At 40.2% G+C, this 21647-nt stretch overlaps 1 protein-coding gene and 1 pseudogene across 1 annotated transcript; both read right to left on the bottom strand.

The window, feature by feature from the left end:
- Positions 1 to 3014: 3014 nt before the first annotated feature.
- LOC104610758 (protein LYK5 pseudogene) lies at positions 3015 to 6309 on the bottom strand (annotated as a pseudogene).
- A 3330-nt stretch (positions 6310 to 9639) lies between these two features.
- LOC104610757 (transmembrane 9 superfamily member 8-like) lies at positions 9640 to 15652 on the bottom strand. Its single transcript, XM_010277534.3, has 7 exons — positions 15294 to 15652; positions 12808 to 12972; positions 12605 to 12714; positions 12384 to 12492; positions 12172 to 12284; positions 11909 to 12059; positions 9640 to 11164 (listed from the first exon to the last, which is right to left on the bottom strand). The coding sequence occupies exons 1-7, from the start codon at positions 15405 to 15407 to the stop codon at positions 10007 to 10009; spliced, it is 1920 nt and encodes a 639-aa protein (XP_010275836.1). The 5' UTR covers positions 15408 to 15652; the 3' UTR covers positions 9640 to 10006.
- Between the last annotated feature and the right edge of the window lie 5995 nt (positions 15653 to 21647).

The following is a 21647-nucleotide window of genomic DNA, read 5'->3' as shown; positions in this document are numbered from 1 at the left end:
TAACGGCACGGCAGGCTACTTGGTGCAGAGGGAGCTCGGTCCACGCCGCAACTTCCTCAGGAAACATCGCCTCCTTACTCCATTGAAGAGCATGCACAGGCGACAGCACTCTCCTGAAGTCCCCCGGGGCCTCCGAGCCCGACAGCCCAGCTCGCATATGAGCGGACTCGGAATAGGCGGGAGCCCCCGTGTGTGTGGTTTCAGCATAAGGAGCCCCCGCCGGCCCCTGCATAGGAGGAACCATCTCGGGCTCACTGCCGGATAATCTGGCACCTCGGGCTCCGCAGCTCGGGATGGCTCGGCGCGAGCTCGCTTGGCCACCCGCTTTCACCTCTTCATCCCCTCGAACAAGTGCGCACCTCGGGACCCTCGAGAATCCATTGTACCTGCGAAAAGGAGTTCGACATCAGTAAGATGTAAGCGAAGAGCAAGACAAGATCACTAGGGAAAGAACCTATCCGAACTCAGGCCCGCAGCAATAAGCTTGGCCTCCGTTAGATACCATTGGCAATCCAGCCCAAGCCGCGCCCATTGCCGGAGGCCCTTCGCCGTCTCCTCATCAAGTGTGATGCCGGAATCAGGAGCGGCCACCCCCCAGCCGGTCTGAAACGGCCACCCCATCGCACTTCGCACCCCGAAATAGTCCCGCTTCCACGCCGGGACCTTATTGGGGAGTCCGTGTAAGAGCTTGAAGCCCGGGCGAGGGGACAGGTAGTATGCCCGCCTACGCCATGGAAGGGGACCCACTTGCTTTTTCAACATTAAGATAGAAGAAAAAATCTCCAGATCCAGAGGGAAGTTCTCGTCGCAAAATAAAGAGATCGTTCCCACTAAGTTCCTAATAGAGTTCGGGTGAAGCTGGCCAACCGTCACACCGAAGTGGTTTAGGACCTCGACAAGAAGAGGGTGGAAGGGCAGTCGCAGCCCCGCGGCGAGCTGTTCCCGGAAAATCACCATCTCATCAGGACCGTGTTCCCAAGGAAAGCTCCCCGTAGGGATAAAGTAACCGTACTCACTGGGCAAATTATAGTAGTCTACGTGGGTTTGAAGTTCCTCAAGCGTCATAGTCGAAGGGCCGAACTGATCTACAACCTGGCCACGGCGGGAGGTAGATGCCGACCTACCCGAAGCACCTCGGGTGGTAGGCCCGACCCCTTCCTCAGGACCTACACCGGGCTCACTTGAACTACCATGGGACACAAACTGGTTCGAAGAACCCACATCAGACCCGCTTGAACAGTCTGAACCCTCCAAACCAGACATCGCGAAACGGAACGGGATTCCAAAAAACACTCACCCGGGAAGAAGACTGAAGCAGACCGCGAGAACTCGAACAAACAAGAAGACCTGGGACGCGAGCTGAAACTTAAGGCGCGAGCTCAAGATGTACAACAATAGCAAGGACGGGTCCCCCCCCCCGCGCACTATTTATATCCACAGCGTACGGATGGCGACGGCCCAGATCGAAGCCAATCCAACGGCCCACAGCCGCGCTAAGCCGCACGTCTTCCAAGACCAATCGGCGCACATCTTTCCGAAACTGACGGAACGTCGCACACGTCTTGTCAGAGGACAAGTGTCGGCACACGTCTTCCCGAAACTGACGGGGTAACGGCGCACGTCCCCTCGCAATAAAAGCGTCTGCAGCGCAACTCTCGAACAACTGCCGTCACGACTTCCAAACGCGCGCCCTTTTTTGAAAATCAAATTAGAGCAAGCGCGCTCAGCACGGACCAAAACCCTCCTACTACCTTGCAAACTCCCCGCGCCAAGACGGAACCGTTGTCGCAGGGAGTGGGGGGCAATTGATGAAGGGAAATTTGGCCCGACCTCGCGATCGCCCGACACATGGCAAAGGCAAGCAGCTCGGGACAGTAGAGCACCCAAAGCGAACATCGGAAGCAAGTCCAAACTCACTACCGAGCCCGAACTCCAGACCGCTGTACTTAGTCCGAGCTCCTTATTAAGAGCGAGCTCCCTATCAAAGGTCCGAGCTCGGGACAGGAGCTCCCTAAAACCTGAGCTCCCCAAGTCCGAGCTCGGTACTAGAAGCCCGAGCTCCCTAAATCCGAGCTCCCTACTAGGAGCCCGAGCTCCCTGTTAAGAGCGAGCTCTCTGTTAAGGGTCCGAGCTCCCCAAGTAAGAGTCCGAGCTCGCTATTAAGAGCAAGCTCCCTATCGAGAACCCGAGCTCCCTGCAAGGAGCACGAACTGCGCTGGGCCCCAAGCCTCACAAAGCTGACCCGTGGCAGCTCGGAACACTCCAAACCGAACTCAAGGCACCTCGCTCGCCACTCCAACACTTCACTTCCAAAACACCAAGCCAGCCAAACGTACCCGACACCAAGGATGTCTTTATCCAAGGGCGACGTACCTGACTGATTTGGGATGATGCCTAACAGCCGCATTTCAAACGGCTTCCTGCCACCGCCACCTACAACCATAGTCACTAGCTGCAGAGACGGCTCTGACAATAGGAACAGTGGCGGTTCTGCCCGACCAGAGGAAATGACACCCGAACTGGCAGGAGTTCAGAAGTAATCATGCCCGACCTGACGAAGGCCTGGAAGTGAGTGCGCGAGGTGGTTATAAAAGGCTTCTACCCCTCCAGGGACGAGGAATGCTAACTTTCGCGCTATCTGGTTATTCTTGCCGTTGAAGGATTCTAACTTGAGCTTCGGAGCCCTTACGCCAGGTTCTCCCCGGAGCTTCTCTTCTCCTCCCGTTTCAGGTCCCTGTTGCTCAGTTCAGAGGCAAGATCATCGACAACTAGGACCGGCCAGATTGTGCATCATCAATTTTGTATCCTACAAATTTATATTTTTAGAAGGAATATAAATACAAATATGTATAGTATGAATACATACAAAATAATACAAAATACAAGGTTTTGTGCTCTACACATTTGAATTTGTATTGCTTCCAAATGGAGCCTCAAGTACCTGTGGATTTATAATAAAAATAGGAGTATCAACTATTAAGAACTTTGGATACACATGATATATACACGAGGCTTCTGTCAATGCAAGGTCTTAGGTGGGACAGATCTATATAACCTTATCTTTGCACATATGGAGAGGTTGTTTCCAAGATTTGAACCTTAATCACTTAACGCCCATTTTTTCCATTCATAGTGTATATGATGGGGATTAGGAACTAATGAGGAGTAATAGAACGAGGGCTAGCAGGTTCTGATCCAGTTAAAGAGTTTACACATATGTTTAAGGCTTTAAGCTCCAATTGTGTAAAGCATCTGTAAATCTTTGGGGTGAGCTCTCGGTCCAACCACTCCCCAGAGATATAAACATGGCAGATGGATCCAACACATTGTGGTTGCTTGGTTTCAGGGCATGTCGTTTTCTTTCCTTCCGAGGTGTACACCTTCCACGGCATCATTTGCAGTCACTTCTTCACCTGTTCCTTCCATCCCATACAAAGAGACTTCATTCAATTGCATGTACTATGTTCTCTACAAAACGGAGAGGTTCAGTCAGAAATTGAAAGAACCATGAACAGGGTCGCCAGTGGCTTTGTCATTCACGGGGGCGCCAGTGTGGAGTGAAAGCGCCGGAGAGCTGCTGTTGTGCTAAGGTTCGAAATGAGGATAAGGAGGGGGAGTTCGAACTGAGTGTGAAATAAAAATGGATGTTTTGTCTTTTTGTGTCTAATTGAACCAGATTGACAGCCAAACCCGCGTTAACGTTACCCATCCAGTGCACACCCATGGGTGCACAGAACGCGGACCCCTCCTTCCAAACTGAGTATTAGTGATCTCAATGCGTGGACATATTTTGGCCTAATCAACTCAAATGCAACTCTTGCCATGAGTAGGTACGTAGCAATCCTGATTTTTTTTTCCTACCGTGCTCTACTTATCTCTGACTAAGCCAGACTACAAGCTAAAATTAAATTGTGGTCCAGAAATGCTGGAGTTCTTCCATCCATTTCTTGCTTGCCATCTTCCAAAATATCAAAATTAGAGTTTTAGAACAAAACTTCACTGGTTCACCTTGCATCTAAAATATCTTTATTCAGTTCTTCAACTTGCAGGGTACAGAGGCTATACTCAGAGCTTAATTTCTACTTGTATATTATCAAAAAAAAAAAAAAGAAAATAACTTTGGAAATTACCAAATACATTGCAATTATAGAGAAAACAGTCACCTTACTAACGACCATGGCCTAGAGAGTTTGAGTGTTGAAGTTCATCTGAGGAATCCCAATCGGATGAAGATGAGAGAATCTTGGACAGAGATATGAATGCCTGAGATATGGTTGGGCGTGAATTCAGATCAAGAGCCAAGCAGTTCATAGCCAGTTGGGCCAGGGAGAAGGCTAACTCCAAAGGGTAGTCATGCCCCAGAGAAGGATCCATGAAGCCTCTCAGCTTCTCTCTTGCATTCTCTCCTTCAAGCACTGGTTTTATTGTCTCAGACAACAATCTCTCCCCTCTGTCACCATCATCATTTGAAGAAGTGGCAGCTTCTCTTCTAGACAAGAGCTCTAACACTATAACCCCAAATGCAAACACATCTAGCTTTGGAGTGAGCAGCCCATGCTCGAGATACTCTGGAGCCATGTAACCCTGTGTACCGACTACATGACTCGTCAGTTGCAGGGTTCCATTCACAGTTCTTGCCAACCCAAAATTTGCAATCTTGGCTCTGAGGTCGCCATCCAAGAGAATGTTACTGCTATTCAAGTTCTTGTGGATGTAGGGAGGATTGGCATAGTTGTGAAGGTAATTAAGCCCATTTGCTACATCATAGGCAATCTGAACTCTCTGCTTCCATCCCAGATTCTTCCCCTCATGAAGCCAATCACTGAGCGGCCCACCTTCTGCAAATTCATAAACGAGATAGGTGTTCCCCTCATGCACACAGAATCCTGAAAGCTTAACCACGTTGAAATGATTGATCAGTTTCAGTATATTAATCTCGTTTGAGATATTCCCCTCTATCCTCTTTACAGCAGCATTATCTCCCTGGATAACTCCACGATAAACAGATCCCTTGATCTTATGATCTTCACTGAAGAACCCAGTAACCTTTTCCAACTCTTCAAATTTGTAAACCGTCAAGGATTCGATGACAACTTGAATTCCATCAGAAGAGCCGAATTGCTTGCCTGCAGCTGCTGCAATATTAGAATCTGCAGCAAGCTTTCTGCCTTCTGGGTTCAGCTTGCCTTGCCGAAGGCGCCGAAGACACAAGAACCAAACCAGAGTTCCGAAGATGACCAAAGTAACTAAGCCTACTCCAATTCCAATTCCGAAGAAAACCCATTTATTTGAAGAGTTTCTTTCAACAGCAGGGACAGTATTCTGCAGTACCGGAGATTGTAAAGGTGCCGGGGAAGAAGCTGAACTTTGGATCTTGGTTGGCCGTGGCTCAGTCCTGAGTGGAACCAGGATGGGTGTGTAGGGATAAGTAACGCTATCCCATTTCAACTTATTGGCATCATTAATGCTTTCTTCGTCGACGCCAAACTTCTTAGAAATTGAAGGAACATCATCCTCCAATGAAGGCAAGTAAGTCAGCAAGAACTTCACACCACGAGCAGTCTGGTTCTTAGTAGGACAAGCACACCTCAGAGGGGCCAGCAGCTTCATACCGAATAACAGATTCATGCTATCATATGGGTTCTGATTCATCATGGCTTGACAGGTAGTCAGGCCTTGGTAGGTGTCGTTGGAGATCACAAAGTAAGTATCAGTTTCGTATTTCATGGTATAAAAGGCGTTGTGCTGATAGAACTTGCCCAAACAGGAGCAATTCACTGGGATATAGAGGAGGGTATCCACCGGAACGGGGTCGACGTCGGTGATGTTGTTGAATCTGGCGATCTCCGACGGCTGTGAGCCCAAGAGGTAGGCGATGCTGACGGGGTTGTCGTAGGGAGGGAGTGATCGGAAGGTGAGATAGGTTTTGCAGGATTTCTTAAGGCCATTGCAGAGATACCCATGTGTTAGAGATCGGTTCTCGTAGCAGTCGAGCTGCATGTTGTCGAGGTAAGCTTGTTGAGCGTGGGAGAAAGCAGAGAGGGACAGAAATATGAAGAGGAAGGAGGAGAGAATGGACGATGAAGCAGAAGCCATAGAGATGGGGATGAAGATGGAGATGGATAAATAAGAATGGCAGATGGCAAACTTAGCTGAATACTAAACTGGGTTGCTCTTGATATAAATGATCAAGCGGTGGTTGTAATGGTCAAGTCTTCTCATTCGTTGTGACCTTGTGAGTCTGTATTTGTGTGGGTCCTGTAATTAAATGTTGGGCCGACGACCAGGTGAAGTCAAGCAAGGAAGTTAATCGTGAACACTCATTTTATTTCTATTTTTTTTTTTTAATTCGACTCCAATACTTTGCCTAGTATGCAGAAATCTGAATGCTAGGTGGTGTGAAATGACAACCGATAATTTTACTCCGGAGAGGAGAATGTTTGGTAACCAGCGATTAAAATGTAACGAAGTCTATTAAAAACTGAAGAAATGATTAAAATGCTAATAAATTAATAAATAATTCATAAAATGATCAAAAAACTGTTAAAATGAACTAATAAAGCATAAATAATTATCCATTATTAATCAGTAATGATTAACAATTAATAATACCCAAAACTTTTTAATTGGGTATTATCCTGATTAATAATCGGGAAGGTTTTGGGTCTATGGTTTCATCCCATTAATAATTGGTTTGGGACTCATACATCCTCTCCTGAACCAGATCCAATCGGGTGTGAACTTATTTTGCTGCTTTGCTTCATTCTTAAAAATACCCCTTCACAAAAGAAAAAGGGTAAAATACAAAAATCTCTCTTAAATTTCTGACAATCATAAAAATCTCCCTTATACTTTCACTTTAACAAAATCTTTCCTTAAATTTTTAAAAAATTCAGACAAAAACCTCCCTTCTGTCAATGATCAAAACAAAAAACATTAAACTGATGAATCAATTTTTTCAAATATCTATTTTACTCTTTTCAAAATTAGTTTGCATCTATTTTTGCTAATCCTATCAACATTTTTTTCCTCTTTTCCTCTCATGTCGTCCTATTTACCTTCTTTTCTTATCCCAGTTTATCAAGTCTGAAGAGGAGTAGGAGGAACACAGCATTAAGGCTCGAGGAACGCAGCACAAGGGTTCAAGGAATTCTATTGACTCTATTTTTCCTTTCTGTTTTCTTCATCTTTGGCAATTTCTTCCTCTTTCAATCAAGCAGAGGTAGCCGTTGACATTATTTATACTGCCAATGCAGGTAATTTTTGAATTTTAGCCATTGTTGCTCTATTACAAAGCCAGTGAGGTAGCCGTTGACATTAGTCAGTCAGTGTTGCTCTATTTTCAGTATGTCTTAACACTGATTTTTGGCAAAATGAAGTGGGGATTCTTGCCTTGTAACGGAGAGCAAAATCCTTGAATGCCCTATTAGCCTTAGGGACAACAAACATATGTGAAATTTTCTAATGAATAACCAAGGGAGAGAGGGGTTTAAGCTTGTAAATATGGATATGAATTGTAATTTTGTGCACTGGTTAATATAGATCAATGAATTGGAGTGAAGTTTGACGAAGTCAAACAATGAGTTACAACAGAAAAATAAAAACCAACGGAAATTTAAAACAATGAAAATGGAAGAAAACGAAGCAAAGAAAACCTATAAACTACAATAAAACCAACTCGAATCCTATAAAAATCCATTCAAACCAACTGAAATCATATGAACACTAACTGTTCAGACATTGAACCCTTGGCTCAGTGAAGAAACCGAACTCCTTGGGTTTGAACATAGATAGTAAGATTAAAAATGGAAATATGAGAACACTCGTCAGTCAATGATAGTCTCCAATAAAAAACAGTTGACAGAAAATGGATGAATATCCGAGAGGTGGAATATTCCGAGCAGTAGCACGACTGCAACTTCAGGGTTTACGTTCTTCTGATCTGACAAAAAAGAAAAGGAATATGTAAAATATTGCTCGTTTGAGGGCAAATATGATACTTTACAGAATAATTAAATGACACTTGGGGGTAATTCTGTAACTATTGACGTTTTCTATCTTGATTATTGACGAAAGGGAGGTTTTTGTCAAATTTTTTAAAAATCAAGGGAGGCTTTTACTAAAATAAAACTATAGGGAGATTTTTATGATTATCAGAAACTTCAGGGGAGTTTTTATATTTTAGCCAAAGAAATATAGTGTCCAAACTCTGGTCCATACGGGTAGGGATCTTCTCCCAACACTGTCAGACAAAGCCACTACAGAACATTTCCTTGGTCATTCATGACAGTCGGATCTGCTACCCACATGGTGTTCCCATGTCCATACCCGCAGAGCACCCCATTCATGGGAGATATTTATGATGTATAACTGGAATGGCGTGTTGGGACAGTGTTGGGGGCATTTGTTGTAGCATATCTGAACTCATCAGTCCAGACAGGTAATAGAATCCCTCCAATAAGTAATGGCAATAACATAAAAGGAACGGTGGAAAAATCTACTAGAGAATACAGTGGAGATACAGAACTGAAACTGTTGTGGGAAAAAATAGCTTTTCTCCTATGGTATATATGGGAAAACAGGAATGAGAACATTTTGGAAAATAAAGACCAGGAGCCTCATCAGAATCATTCAAACAAGCCAGGAACACCTTAATAGAATGAAACAAGGCTGGAATGTTGGCCTGAAGATGGACCAAGCCCAAACAATTTCAAGTGAATTCATCAAATTAAAACAACCCATTTGTAGTCTCCTTCAGTGCTATTCCCGTCTGGGAGGGCTTTCATGCAGCAGCTTCTGGCGTTGCATGAACCAAGAAATCCAGAAAATCATCAAGTCTTATTTGGTAAAAATCTTGAAAGCCGAGAAGTATCTCAGAAGCATCTCAATCACCACAAAAGCCCTCCCAAACGGGGCCTAAGTCACATTGTCATACTATAATCCTTGAGGACCTTCACTGACTCAAGACGCAGATCCTAATTAAATATCAAGGCTCCAAACATAGCTTCAGCATTGAGGTAGTAGTAAATTTCTATAAAAAAAAAAAAAAAGCATTGAGGTAGTAAAACAGAGGTAATTGGAGACTATCAACCAAAGTCTGGTTCTTGGCAACAGAAAGACGGAATTAGAAACTGATGAGTGATGGCACATATCAGAGAGGCGTTTGATTGTTGACTTTACCAGAGTGGGATTAAGATTAACTGAAAAAGAGTCCATAGTCAGGGGAGAAAGAGATTTGCTGATGATGGTGCACCAGAGTGACAACTGACAAGAGAGAAAAGCGTGTTATGGTTGGTAAGGCGTGATAATGTCTCGTGATCAACGAATCAGATTATTCATGCCAGTGGAGTAACCAACCTTGTTTGATTTCTCAAGATGTGCTTCTGATTTTGAATTATAAAATATTTGCTGCGTTCAATTTCTCCCACCTTCTAAGTAAATATTTTATAATTCAAGGTTTGAACTTTAAATGTTTCAGATGTGCGCGTAGTCATAGAGAAAAAATACAGTTTCAGATCAGCATATCAATTTCTTTTTATTTTCGGACACTGGGATGTATCATTATCACCACGACAGAACTTGAAATCAAACAATGAGCAAGGAAACAGTGGTTAAAGCTGTGTAGTTATATAGTAGTCGTACAAGAATCCTTTTTGATCATTTTTCATTCTAAAGCATGCATTTGGTTTGATAGTGGAATGGCTAACCAATCCCCTTTAAGGTCTCATCCAGAAACAAGGGGAAAGAAAAATTACATTTGAGAAATTATATATAAAAAGAAAAGAAATAGACAAGAAAGAAAGAAAATGGGAGTAACTATGAATCTATATCAGAAAGAGAAAAAAAACAATTGGACAACATAATCATGAACCCTTTAATATGCAAAACTGAACCTAAATTGCTAACTCGGTCAGAAGGGTACCCCTGCATATTCATATCCAATCCCCCTGGACAACTTTGCTTCCTCATAGAGACTGACTAGCCACGACCCATCTGATTGCATCAATCAATCAATCTTCACAGATGAGTATATAAGCCTTGTGAACCAGAAACAAGCATAGAAACCAATCGTGCCAGTCAGCACAAAGAATTGAAACGAGGCAATAAGCATGTAGCCAAAGTACAGAACCCCAGAAACTGGCTTTGTGATCTCAAGCTTTGTGAAAAAGTAGAATGTAGCATAGAGGAAAAGGTAGAACGCCGAAGATCCCGAGGTCAGGTAAGATCTCCACCACCACAAGTAGTCCTCACTGCAAAGCTGGAAATAGCAGAGCACTATTGTGATCTCAGCACAAGTAACAATGAGGATCAGGAAGACAATGAAGAGGAAGCCAAAGATGTAGTAGAACTGGTGTAACCATATTGATGTGAGTATGAAGAAAAGCTCAATGAAAACAGCTCCAAACGGGAGTATCCCCCCAATAAGAATTGAAAAGACTGGGTTCATGTACCAAGCCTGCTCTGGAATCTGTCTTGGGATCTTGTTTGTCTTCACAGGGTCCTCGATGGCTGGCTTCTTGAACCCAATATAACTACCAACAAACACAAGTGGGACTGAAATTCCAAACCATAGTAAGACAAGAGCAAACATGGTCCCAAATGGCACTGCCCCAGATGACTTCTCTCCCCAAATGAGAGCATTCAAGACAAAAAAAATGGCAAAGACAATGGCCGGGAACATGACAGCTGTTTTGAAAGTGACTTTCTTCCATTCTGTTCCCTTGAACATCTTGTACAGGCGGGCAGAGGAGTAACCAGCAAATATGCCCATAAAAACCCAGAGTAGGAGCATGGCTGTCATCAAACCACCCCTGTTTGAAGGGGATAAGAACCCAAGCATGGCAAAGATCATGGTGACAAGTATCATCCCAAAGAACTGGACACCTGTTCCAACATAGACACATAGTAGATCTGAGTTAGCTGGAGGCCTGAAAACATCTCCATGGACCAGTTTCCATCCAGTTTCTTCTTGTGCTTCTTCTTGGGTTTCCAGCTGGTTGTACTTGGAAATATCACGGTACAGTGTTCGCAGCATGATCATAGCAACCATACCCGATAGGAAGAGAACAATCATCAAAGAGTTGACAATTGAGAACCAGTGTATTTGGTCATCAGCCATTAGGAGGTAGGTATCCCATCTAGAAGCCCACTTTACATCACTTGCCTACAATGTGGAACAGAAGCCAAAATAATTAATGAAGAGGAAAACAATAAACCCCCCACTAGACCTGTTCATGGGCCGGGCCGGGCCGGGCTCGGGCCGGGCTTTGACTCTTTATTAACAAAAAACTGTTAGGCCCGAGCCCGAGCCCGGCCCGACCAACGGGCCTACAACTTGGGCCCAAGCCCGGCCTTGATAAAAAGCCCGAAGCCCGAGCCCGAGCCCAAGCCCGAAGCCCGACCTAATAAAAGAAATTCAAAATTTTCCGACATTTTCTATTTTAATTTAAATGTTTTTTTCCCCTATTTAAATGAACAATGGGCCTACAAGTGAATCAATGACCTCAAATCAAAAAATTTATTCAAATAGACATCACATAGGGTTTTTACTTAGGTTTAACTATAGGTCGAGCCGGGTTTACTTAGGTTTAACTATAGGTCAGGCCGGGCCAGGCTCGGGCCAGGCTATTTTGGCAAAGCCCGAGCCCGACTCAAATTTTATGCGGGCCAGGCTTTTTGGCCCGAGGTTAAGCCCGCGGGCCAAAAAGCCTGTTCAAGCCCGTCCGGGGGTCGGGCCGGGCTGGGCCGGCCCGTCGGGTCACCCGGCCCATGAACAGGTCTACCCCCCACCAAAGAAAAAAAGAAGAGATATATCTAGAGAGAGAGAGAGAGAGAGAGAGAGAGAGAGAACACTTTGACAATTTAAAAAGAATAAGCAGCCTATTTAAATACTTGGTACAGGACTCACCTCAAAGTCAACATCATATGTGAATATGATTTCCTTGTTCTCTTCAACCTCTTGAGGAGAATCAGAGTTAGTAACTGTTCGTTTTGCATGAGGGTCACAGGTAGTTAAGCGAGTTTTCTCATTCCATTCACCTTCATATTCATGCTTAACACTGGATTCATCAAAGGAATAAGATACCATGTAATGAGAAAAAACCTAAAATACTGAACACAATCAGTACAATGAACTTCCAACAAGATAGTATGGACACGACAAGAACCAACCTAAATGGTTTGACTTCAAATCCCACGATCCTTGCAGAGTCTGTTTGTATATCTTTGTGATATTTGACAGTAAATTGTAAATGGTTGTGGATAAAATGCTTTTCATCCTTGCTCTGCATATAATTAAGAAAATAACAATAAGCTAAGCAATAGCACTAGTATAAACATTTCACAAATTCCATCATTCTGTGCCAATCAGTATAGGAATTTACTCCAGTATATTGTCCTTTGAGCCCAACATGAAAGCCATGTTGATAGACTGTTGGAGCTTCCTGATCAGGCCTTCGTAAAGGAACAACCAGAGGAAGATTATCCAAGATCCTGTTACATGCAACAGAGATCCATGAAAAGATAACCCTTGAAATTTAAGGGATTGCAATTGTCAAGGAATTCATTTTACAATTTAGGAGCCACAAAAGAACAGTGTTTTTACATGTTGACCCGATACTCATCCTCTATCTTTTCCTTAAATTCCTTGGCCATTTTTGCATCAAGTTTTACCCGACAGACAATATTACACAACTGTGGCTCCCTCATTTTAAACTGCAACAGAACAACATTAATCATAAGAAATAAAACAACTGCAATATCCAAAAAGGACAAGAATGGAGAGCTGCAAAAAGACATTTAGCTAACCACATAGGGAGAGTTTTCAATACGATCACCACGAAGAACTTCCCCAAGATTTTCTGCACTGTCAATTATAGCGTCTGGATGACAATAAGGAAGAGAATAGTAAGAATATGGAAGTTGTGTCTTTGTAGAGGTCAGCTTGTTCACTTTAACCTTCAAAGTATCCCCCTGCACCCAAACATCATCAAGAAAAATTACAAATTGAAATTAAAAAAAAAAAAAAAAACATTAGAATAGTGTCAAAGAGTATCTTCTACGTGGAAACGAGTCATTGAAGGGTATAGAGAAAAGACAACCAAATGAAGTCGCAAAAAAGTATGCATAAATTCTTTTTCACTAAAATGGTTTCCTTAAAAAAACAAACAATTACTCCAACGCAAACAAGTCAGCCTGGTGAGGATTTTGTCAGAACTCAGAAAGGGAAAAACTCAGGGCATTCTACCTGTTTAATCATCATTTTTAGTGGATTAACAAAATAAGTATTGCAAGTATAATTTTGAATAAAAAAATTCCATAATAAAGCCACAAGATCATGATAAAGAAAACACAACTTCAGGTCAGCCAAAACCTATAATCAGGTCCCAAAAAATATGCACTCTTAAGCCATACCAATACTTTTCAAAAGCGACAATAATTTCTTTTAAACCACAAAATGCAAAAGAGAATCTTCTATTCATGGTTTATTTTTTGAACCATGGTAAGTAAGCATTGACAACATGATTTACATGCACATGTACTTTCACTACTTATTTTTAATCACACGATTATCATCAAATAGAAACATTATGGCTTAAGCCATATTGGTGTGTGAGACACAAGTGAACAATGTTTTTTGGTCGAGAAGCTATGAAAAGTTGTTTTGAAAAAAAAAAAAACATTTTGCTGGTAACCATGGATTGTTGGTCCCAAAACCAGCAATAGCATACAAATGACATACAGCATGCTGTTTGTGTTCATAAAACAAACAAAACACGAACACAACCATGAAGAAAACATCCCCTAAGTCATCTGCAGCTAGGGCCTACTCTAGTCCTCTAGGTTACCATTGTGAACAAATCCACAAGTAACCAGTTTCCTAAGCCAAGGATAGACCTACTATCTCCTCTACTACTATCCCTTCTTTTATTAATTAATTAATTTATTAATCATTTTCAATCAGCCTTCATTCACACCTATAAGGACAATCCTACATAAAATGTAACTTATTTGTTGTTATGCTTACTTTGCCAAGTCAATTTTGCTTAGGAAAAAACACATCAATCATCAGGTTCAAATAAGAACCAATAGGGGGAACAGAAAGAATTCAATGTTCCATGATACTTCAAGTTATACATTTGCAGAGCGAGTAAAGCAAAAGTTGCGAGAGCTGCTTGGCCCTTCTTTTATATTTATGGTGATTTCAAAAAAAGTCCTTGCTTTAGCGTTGCTTCAGAGGCCTTACATAGTTACATGTGGACAAACTCGGTTCCAAATTAATTTCATTAGAAACATCAACTATAAATTCCCCTTGAACCTGAATGGACCTAGACTGAAATTAACCCAGAATAGGTGCCATGAACAATTGAGTTAATTTCAAAACGTAAAAACAATTAGGTGCCATGAACAATGAGGGATCGCTTTTGTGATGACTGAAGCAACCAGACTAAAAATACAACAGAGAAGCGTTAAATAGAATGAGCAACACTCTAAGGAGAAAGAAAACAACCCATCAGGGTTACCAGGTCTTCCAGTTTGAAAGATCCATCATTGGGTTTCCTCACTCCCTCAAGGAGACTGCAAAAGCTCATATCTTGGTCAGTAACTCATCAAGTCTTGATCCAGTACAACTGAAGCACGGCTACTTTCGCCACACTTCTTAACCATATCTAGCTCAACTACGACTATATCTTTAGCCTTTTGTATTTAAAATTAAGCTCCACGCGTTCAAACGAGTTCATTAAGTGCAGATCTATCCCCTCGTATTGAAGTGCGTGAAAGAAAGGGAAAAGCAGAGACTTCCTTTAAACCAGAAGTTATCCACTTATCCCTCACGGAATGGATAATCATAAACAAATTTCTCGAGTTAAATGTCCATTGTCCCCCAAAATTTCCAATCCAACTCATCCATCCTTCATGAGCTCGTAACAAGTCGATTAGTATCCGAAAACTTACACCATATCCATCCATTGAAATTTGAAAACACAGAACTAAAAGAAGCTTGAGTGAACTAAGCCAAAAAGAAAGAAAGAAAAAGGGAAAAAATAAACAACTCTTCATATCAGGATAACATTTTCTTTATAAATAAGAAACAAAGACCAAAGTTCTCCACAAAATGACGAAAACCCAACACAGATCTGGGGCAAGAAAATACAGATCTACCAATAATAACCAAATCCAAACCATCAATCCTAGGTCAAACCGAAAACGGCAATACCAAAGATCAAAGAACAAGACCCACAATTTGATTAACAAGAACGAAGCGAGACATAAGCAATCAACTGAGAACTGACCTTCTCAAAATCCTCCGGAGCGACGCCAGGGAGGTAGAAGCAATTCCCACGGACGAGGAGCAGCAGAAATGCAGAGATCCAGAGGTGAAACGCCGGAATTCGACGATTCTCCATGGCATCTAAAGGTAGCGAATACGAGAGAGAGAAACCAGGTCTCAGAGAAGGCCTGCGAGAGGAGATCTGGATCCAGAGGAGAGAAGCTGGGTGTTCTTCTCTCAATCTCCCTTCTCTCTGCTCGGAATTTGTTTTTTGTTTTAATTTATATAATTTAAAAACACGGGAAGAAGGAGACGGAGAACTTGCACCAAACGAGGGATTAAAAAATGTATTTTCTCTGGTTTTGGGCTTGCAACGGGTTAGGACTTAGGAGTTCGCTTCATTTCCACTCTATTTAATTCAACATCTTATTAAATTACCATTTTGCCATGATTCTTCCGTACAAAACTAAAAAGTAAAAATTCAAATTTCTTTTATTCATATATTTGTTTGGACTTTGGAGGCGCCGACTGGGTTAATGGGTCGAGCCGGCTATGGGTTTAGGTTTGATTCCACCTTCTTTCGTGTTGCATAAATACCAAACATTTAGGCGGTGTTCTTTTTGTTTTCATTTATTTTTTAAATTGCCACGCCAGCAATAAACCAAACACAAACTATATTTAAGGCGTTTTTTGTTTTAGTTTTGAAAACAGAAAACACCTATATACAAACTATATTAAAACACAAAGAACATGTTTTTCATATTTTTATTTTGAAAATAAATTATTTTAAAACTAAGTGGTTTTTGCAACAAGGAAAACAATTCACATTGTGGAACATCCCCCTTAATAGGGTTTAAGGACACTAATCATATTTGGATGTTGTAGTAGGGCTTGATCATTTTCAATCCGACACAAACAAGTATATGTTTGGTCCTGTTTATATTTATATAGTAAATGTTTATTGATGGTGCCATATAGGTGCCCATCAGCAAATGCATCATTAATTGCATTTGTGTGTATTAAACTTTGCAAAAGCAAACTTTGGTTTCTGTGTGCCTCTCCCATTTCAGGAAACTTCATTTTAGAGATGTCTGAAATGATTACACATTTATTGGCATTTTGTTGATGTGGTGCCTAATGGCGCCTATGTGTCATAAGCGCTCTCATTAAATGCTTGTCTCGGTTTTGCAGTCATACAAGTACAAAATGTTTATTGGATAAACGTAAATGAAACCAAACACCCTACAATTTTGCAAGCTCGGGCCTAGTCCTAGGTTTTGTTTTCAGGCCTGATTTGCATTAAACCATGGAAACCAGGCTTGGGCCCAATATCTTAGGCCTGAACCAACCAGTAGTACGCATATATATTACATTATTACATGACCAATCAAAAAATTATTACAATATGATACATAAAACGCACATCTTTTATTATATAAAGTGAATACTTGTTTCTATTTCTATTATATATAATATTTAAAAAAAAATACTTGCTAGTTTAGAAGCCCGGTTCATGGTCATCAGCCAATATATCATATGTAATTAATTAATAGAATTAAAAATTATCAAAAATATTTGTACGAGACTTGAACCTCTGCCACTATAGTAAATACAACAATTAAACCGGTCAGTTCGATAAAAACATATTATTATTATTATTATGGGGGCATTCTTTTTTCTGGATTTTGAGAGGGGAGAAAGTTGGTCAATGGGATTTTGATTTCCATTGACCAAGAATTTCATGTTCTTTTTTTAGATTTATGTGGAAAGCAGGAAAAGTTTATTTTCCTCGGTATCTCCTAGGTGGGTAAATAACTTTCTCACATTGGGAGAAAGTTGCCAACACTTGAATGGGACAAAAATATCCCTTGTAATAACAGAATTTTATGACTAAAATGGCCATTGCCTTGTTTGCATGGGAAATAAAAGAACAAGGGCAAATGCATTTACCCGGGTAAATCTTTTTTGGGAAACTCTTACATAGATAAGTGCATTTACCCGGACAAGTAACTTACCAAAAAGCGAACGGGCCTAAGGGGGGCGTTCTTTTTTCGGATTTTGAGAGGGGGGAAGTTGGTCAATGGGATTTTGGTTCCCATTGACCAAGAATCCCTTGTTCTTTTTTCAGATTTATGTGGGGACCAGGGAAAGTTCATTTTCCTGGGTACCACTTACTTGGGTAAGTGATACCCATCTCCTAGGTGGGTAAAAAACTTTTCCACCTAGGGAGAAAGTTGCTAACACTTGAATGAGACAAAAATGCCCCTTTTAATAATGGATTTTTATGGCTAAAATGGTCATTGCCTTATTTACATGAGAAATAAAAGAACATAGGTAAATACATTTATCCAAGCAAATGTTTCCCAAGAAAAACTTTCTCAAATAAAAGAAGATAAATAAATACACTAGAACATGAGTAAGTAACTTACCAAAAAAACGAAGAAGGCATAAATGATAAACATAAGTTAGGTAAGAGTTTTGAGTGGATAAACTTGTACTTAGTCACCAAGCCCTATTAAATTGAATCCTTAGATACTTTTTCCACTACAATCCACTTCATTTTCAGCTTCCCATAGTTCTTTCAAAGCCCCAAGTTGTACCATCAGGTCATATTTTACAGGTGTAATAAGACTGGAGGTCTCCATGCATGCACACAGCCTATTGTCACATATCAAAAGCTATTAATACGTTTGGCATGGGAGTTATTACTTCCAACATATATCTAGTGTCCTGGGGGGAGAGGCTAAACAAGTGTCCAGCTGGTGAGGCACTTCATTTATAACATCTTACCCACTACCCAGTACAATAAGTTTTTCCTTTTTGTTTGTTTCCTTTGATTAAATAATGAACTGGTTCTAAGGATTGCAAGCCATATAATATCCAAGAAAAAGGAAATTGCTTTTCCTTTAAATACAAAGTGCACTAGATTATTTTAATTTGAATCGTTAAAGATTACATTAGTAAAATGTAATTCAGGTTCTGCCAAATTTTGTTCTTATGGCAGCATTTAGTTGCAATGTAAATCTGAACCAGATTTAGATACAAATTTTCTCTAATTCAGTTTTGCATCTATTTATTTGTAATTATAATTTATACTCTTATTTCATATAAAAACATATTTTTTTTGTCTCATTTGAATTTATTAGAACTCAGTTTACAAACAGTATAAATGTAAATATGTACGGTGTAAATACATGCAAAATAATATAAAATATAAGGTTTTGCACTTTATATATTTGCATTTGTATTTCTTTCAAACTCAGCCCTACTTCTGTATATATTTGTATCTTAAAAACCGTCCCACAACCTCCTTAAAATCTTATTGACTAAAAGACAAGGCAATAAGTTTTTTCAGTTTATATATTTCAGCTGTTCTCAAATGTCCCCTTAACCAATAAGAGGTATAGCCCGGGCCTAGGCCTGGCCAGCTGGTCTGCACCACAGTCTTACATTGGCCCAACCCAAATAGGACCGCACTTTTAAATATAATACAAGATATATGTTATACTTAAATATAATATAAAATATATTCTATAAATTGTATTTACGTATCAAATCGTATGTGTGTGTATATTACATTTAATAGAAATTGGTTATCCTGATTAATAGTATAGCATTTAAATTAAACTAAGTGTCTGTTTGGTAACTTTGCTTGGCAGTTGGAATGAGAACCGGAATGATCCATTTCTATATTCTAATTTTTCATTTTCAAGGGAGGGGCAGGGAATGGTCATTCTCTCAAATGAAAATGAGATTCCAATTCCATCCAACCAAATAGTTGGAATCGAAATAATCAATTTCAATTCTGATTCTGATTCCAAACCCCTATTCTCACGAACCAAATGAGGCCTAAGAAAGAATTGTTTATATAAAAATTGAACAAAAAGCTTGATTGAACCAATGCGATGCATTCATCCTTGACTGATTACCTGTTTTCTCCACCTCTTGTAGCATTGAATAGTGAGAATTAATTTGCATATTGAATGCATTGCAAAAAATGTTCCCATGGTTTGATCAAACCCCACTTCTGCAAGTCTTTGAAAGTGCAAAAAGAAAAAAGGAGAAAATCTACATAAAGTTGCCTCTGATCTTTTCTATTTAATACCACATGCAATGCATGTGCATTCTTGCTTGTAAGCAAAATGTCAATACTTTGGTCATTGAACCATGGAGCTTCACCTTCTAACGTTTTCTCTATGCAAAAAGTGGTTTAGAAATGTTATTTCGTAACTGTGGCAGTTTTGTTTAACACAAAATTAGGTTGAAAACAAATTCTCCATACATAAACAATTCCTATTTTGCAAGTCATTCATCGGTATATATCTAACTTTTTGCATCCCCCTTCTATTATGAATGCATCCCATTAGGGGAGGTTGAGCAACCTAAGTCTCAGAACATGTTCCATGTATGATGTATCTATCTTCTGTTTAGACTATGGAAGAAACCGTGTTGAACATGATAGACAAAGACATTAGGATGGCATTTGATAGATCAAATTTGTCTGAAAATTTAAAAGAGGTCTACATTTTTAAGAATGGATATTGGAGGGCCCACTCCTTTGCCTACTTCACCCTAATTGTCAAATGAGCCGGAGTTGGTTTTGGTGAATGGGGGGGCACCCATGGTGAATACATACATAACATTTGTGACCACTTGTTTATGTCGGATCTTCGGATCTGATTTGATCCGACTTGTTTTCTTTAAAAATTAATAAATTATTAAAAGAAAAAATAAAATATATTAATTTAAATAAAGAAAAAATAAAAAAATACAAGTATTCTTTAATTATTTTTATCACATATATATATAATTTATAAAAATACAATATAAATAATATATTCATAACTAAATAAATAAATAATATTGTTGAACATTAATCAGTTTTATGATGTTTTTCTGAGTAAATGTTTTATGTTAGTTGTTAGATAGGAGGTGGGGACCATAGTAGTTATGTGAGTCCAACTTTTATTATGTTTTTTGAGTGTTATATATGTTGTTTTTTGTTTTGCCGCCCTATAAGGGCATAGTCGTCTTTGTACTGTTCTATTATTTTTAGTATAAATAATAAATGAAGGGGGCGGCCAGATTATTGCTCTCTTTTCTTTTCAACTTCTCTTCTTTTCTTCTTTTCCTTCTCTCTTCCTTCTCCCTTTAAGAAACTACTTTTCTTTCATATTCTTTAATTCAGCAAATTTCTACTTGGTATCAAACCATCGGCTGGGGTTTCTTGAAGCATTCTCATGCAGCCCTAGACCAGCCAACTGCATAAAGTAATAAAGGGTTTATCGATCTACTATAGATTGCCCAGTTCTTGGATTTTTTGATGGGATCTAGTCATCAAGAAGGTGATCTACTGTTCGGCATCAAAATCATGAAGAACTAGAGTACGGGGAAGAGTCCCAGAAAAGTTGGACTCTTTGTTTTTTATCTGATCTTGGGCACCCAAGTATTGTTAATTTCTTTTGATTTTCTGAAGAGGGTGGTTTGGTTTCTGGAATTTTCTAAGCCTCCTGGAGTGATCGATTCACTCTTCTCTCTATTGGAAAGCATGGGGAGGAGAGAGATTTCTCTCCAACTAGGTTTTCTTCTTGCAAAAGGGTTGGTTTTTGTGTGTGTGATATTAAATTATTTTTTTAAAGTCTCCAATCTATTTTTTTCTTACTGCTGAACTGTTTGAAGTAAGATGGAGAGTTGGAATACTGAGACAAAATCTACTGGTACTATGGGACTGGGTGTTGGAGGTAGTAGTGATATTTTTGAGTCTGGGATCATTACTACAGTAAAACTTGATGGTACAAATTATTTGGAGTGGGCACAATCAGCTAAGATGGCTATCGGTGCTTATGGAAAATTAGGGTATCTCACTTGGGAGGAGAAGAAACCTGATACAGACTTTTTCCAATGGGAGCAGGAGAATTACATGGTAATGTCCTAGCTGTGTAAATCTATGTTACCTCGTATTGCAAAATAATTCCTATAGACTAATACTACTAAGGAGATTTGGGATTGAGTGACTGAAACCTACTCTCATAAGCAAAATGAAGCCATAGCCTATCAGTTAAGAAATCAAGTGATAAGTATGAAACAAGGAGAAAAACCTCTTGCTATGTATTTCTCCATGCTGAAAACCCTATGGCAGGAAATAGATCACTTAGAAACTATGGTATGACAAAGTGTAAATGATGCAACAACTTATCACAAACTAGTAGAGAGGAATAGGGTTTTTGAGTTCTTGGCAAGGCTGAACCCTGAATTTGACATTTTTAGGCAGCATATTCTTTCTAGGGAGGGTGTAACACTCTCTCAGGCATATGCCTTTGTCTCTAAAGAGGAGAATAAGAGGAATGTAATGTTGAGATAGCCTGGTATTGACTAG

Source organism: Nelumbo nucifera, chromosome 8 (assembly GCF_055504915.1).
Source record: "Nelumbo nucifera cultivar China Antique chromosome 8, China Antique-T2T, whole genome shotgun sequence".
In the NCBI taxonomy this organism is placed as follows: domain Eukaryota; kingdom Viridiplantae; phylum Streptophyta; class Magnoliopsida; order Proteales; family Nelumbonaceae; genus Nelumbo; species Nelumbo nucifera.
This window is presented reverse-complemented; position numbering and strand designations above follow the sequence as displayed.

Bases quoted from the DNA above. Each gene is read 5' to 3' on its own strand.
- LOC104610757 (XM_010277534.3), bottom strand. From the start codon at position 15,407: ATGGAGAATCGTCGAATTCCGGCGTTTCACCTCTGGATCTCTGCATTT. The intron at 12,060-12,171 runs GTTGGTTCTTGT...TGATGAATCCAG, and splicing joins TTTGAAGTCAAACCATTTAG to TGTTAAGCATGAATATGAAG. The intron at 11,165-11,908 runs GTGAGTCCTGTA...TCCACATTGTAG, and splicing joins CATATGATGTTGACTTTGAG to GCAAGTGATGTAAAGTGGGC.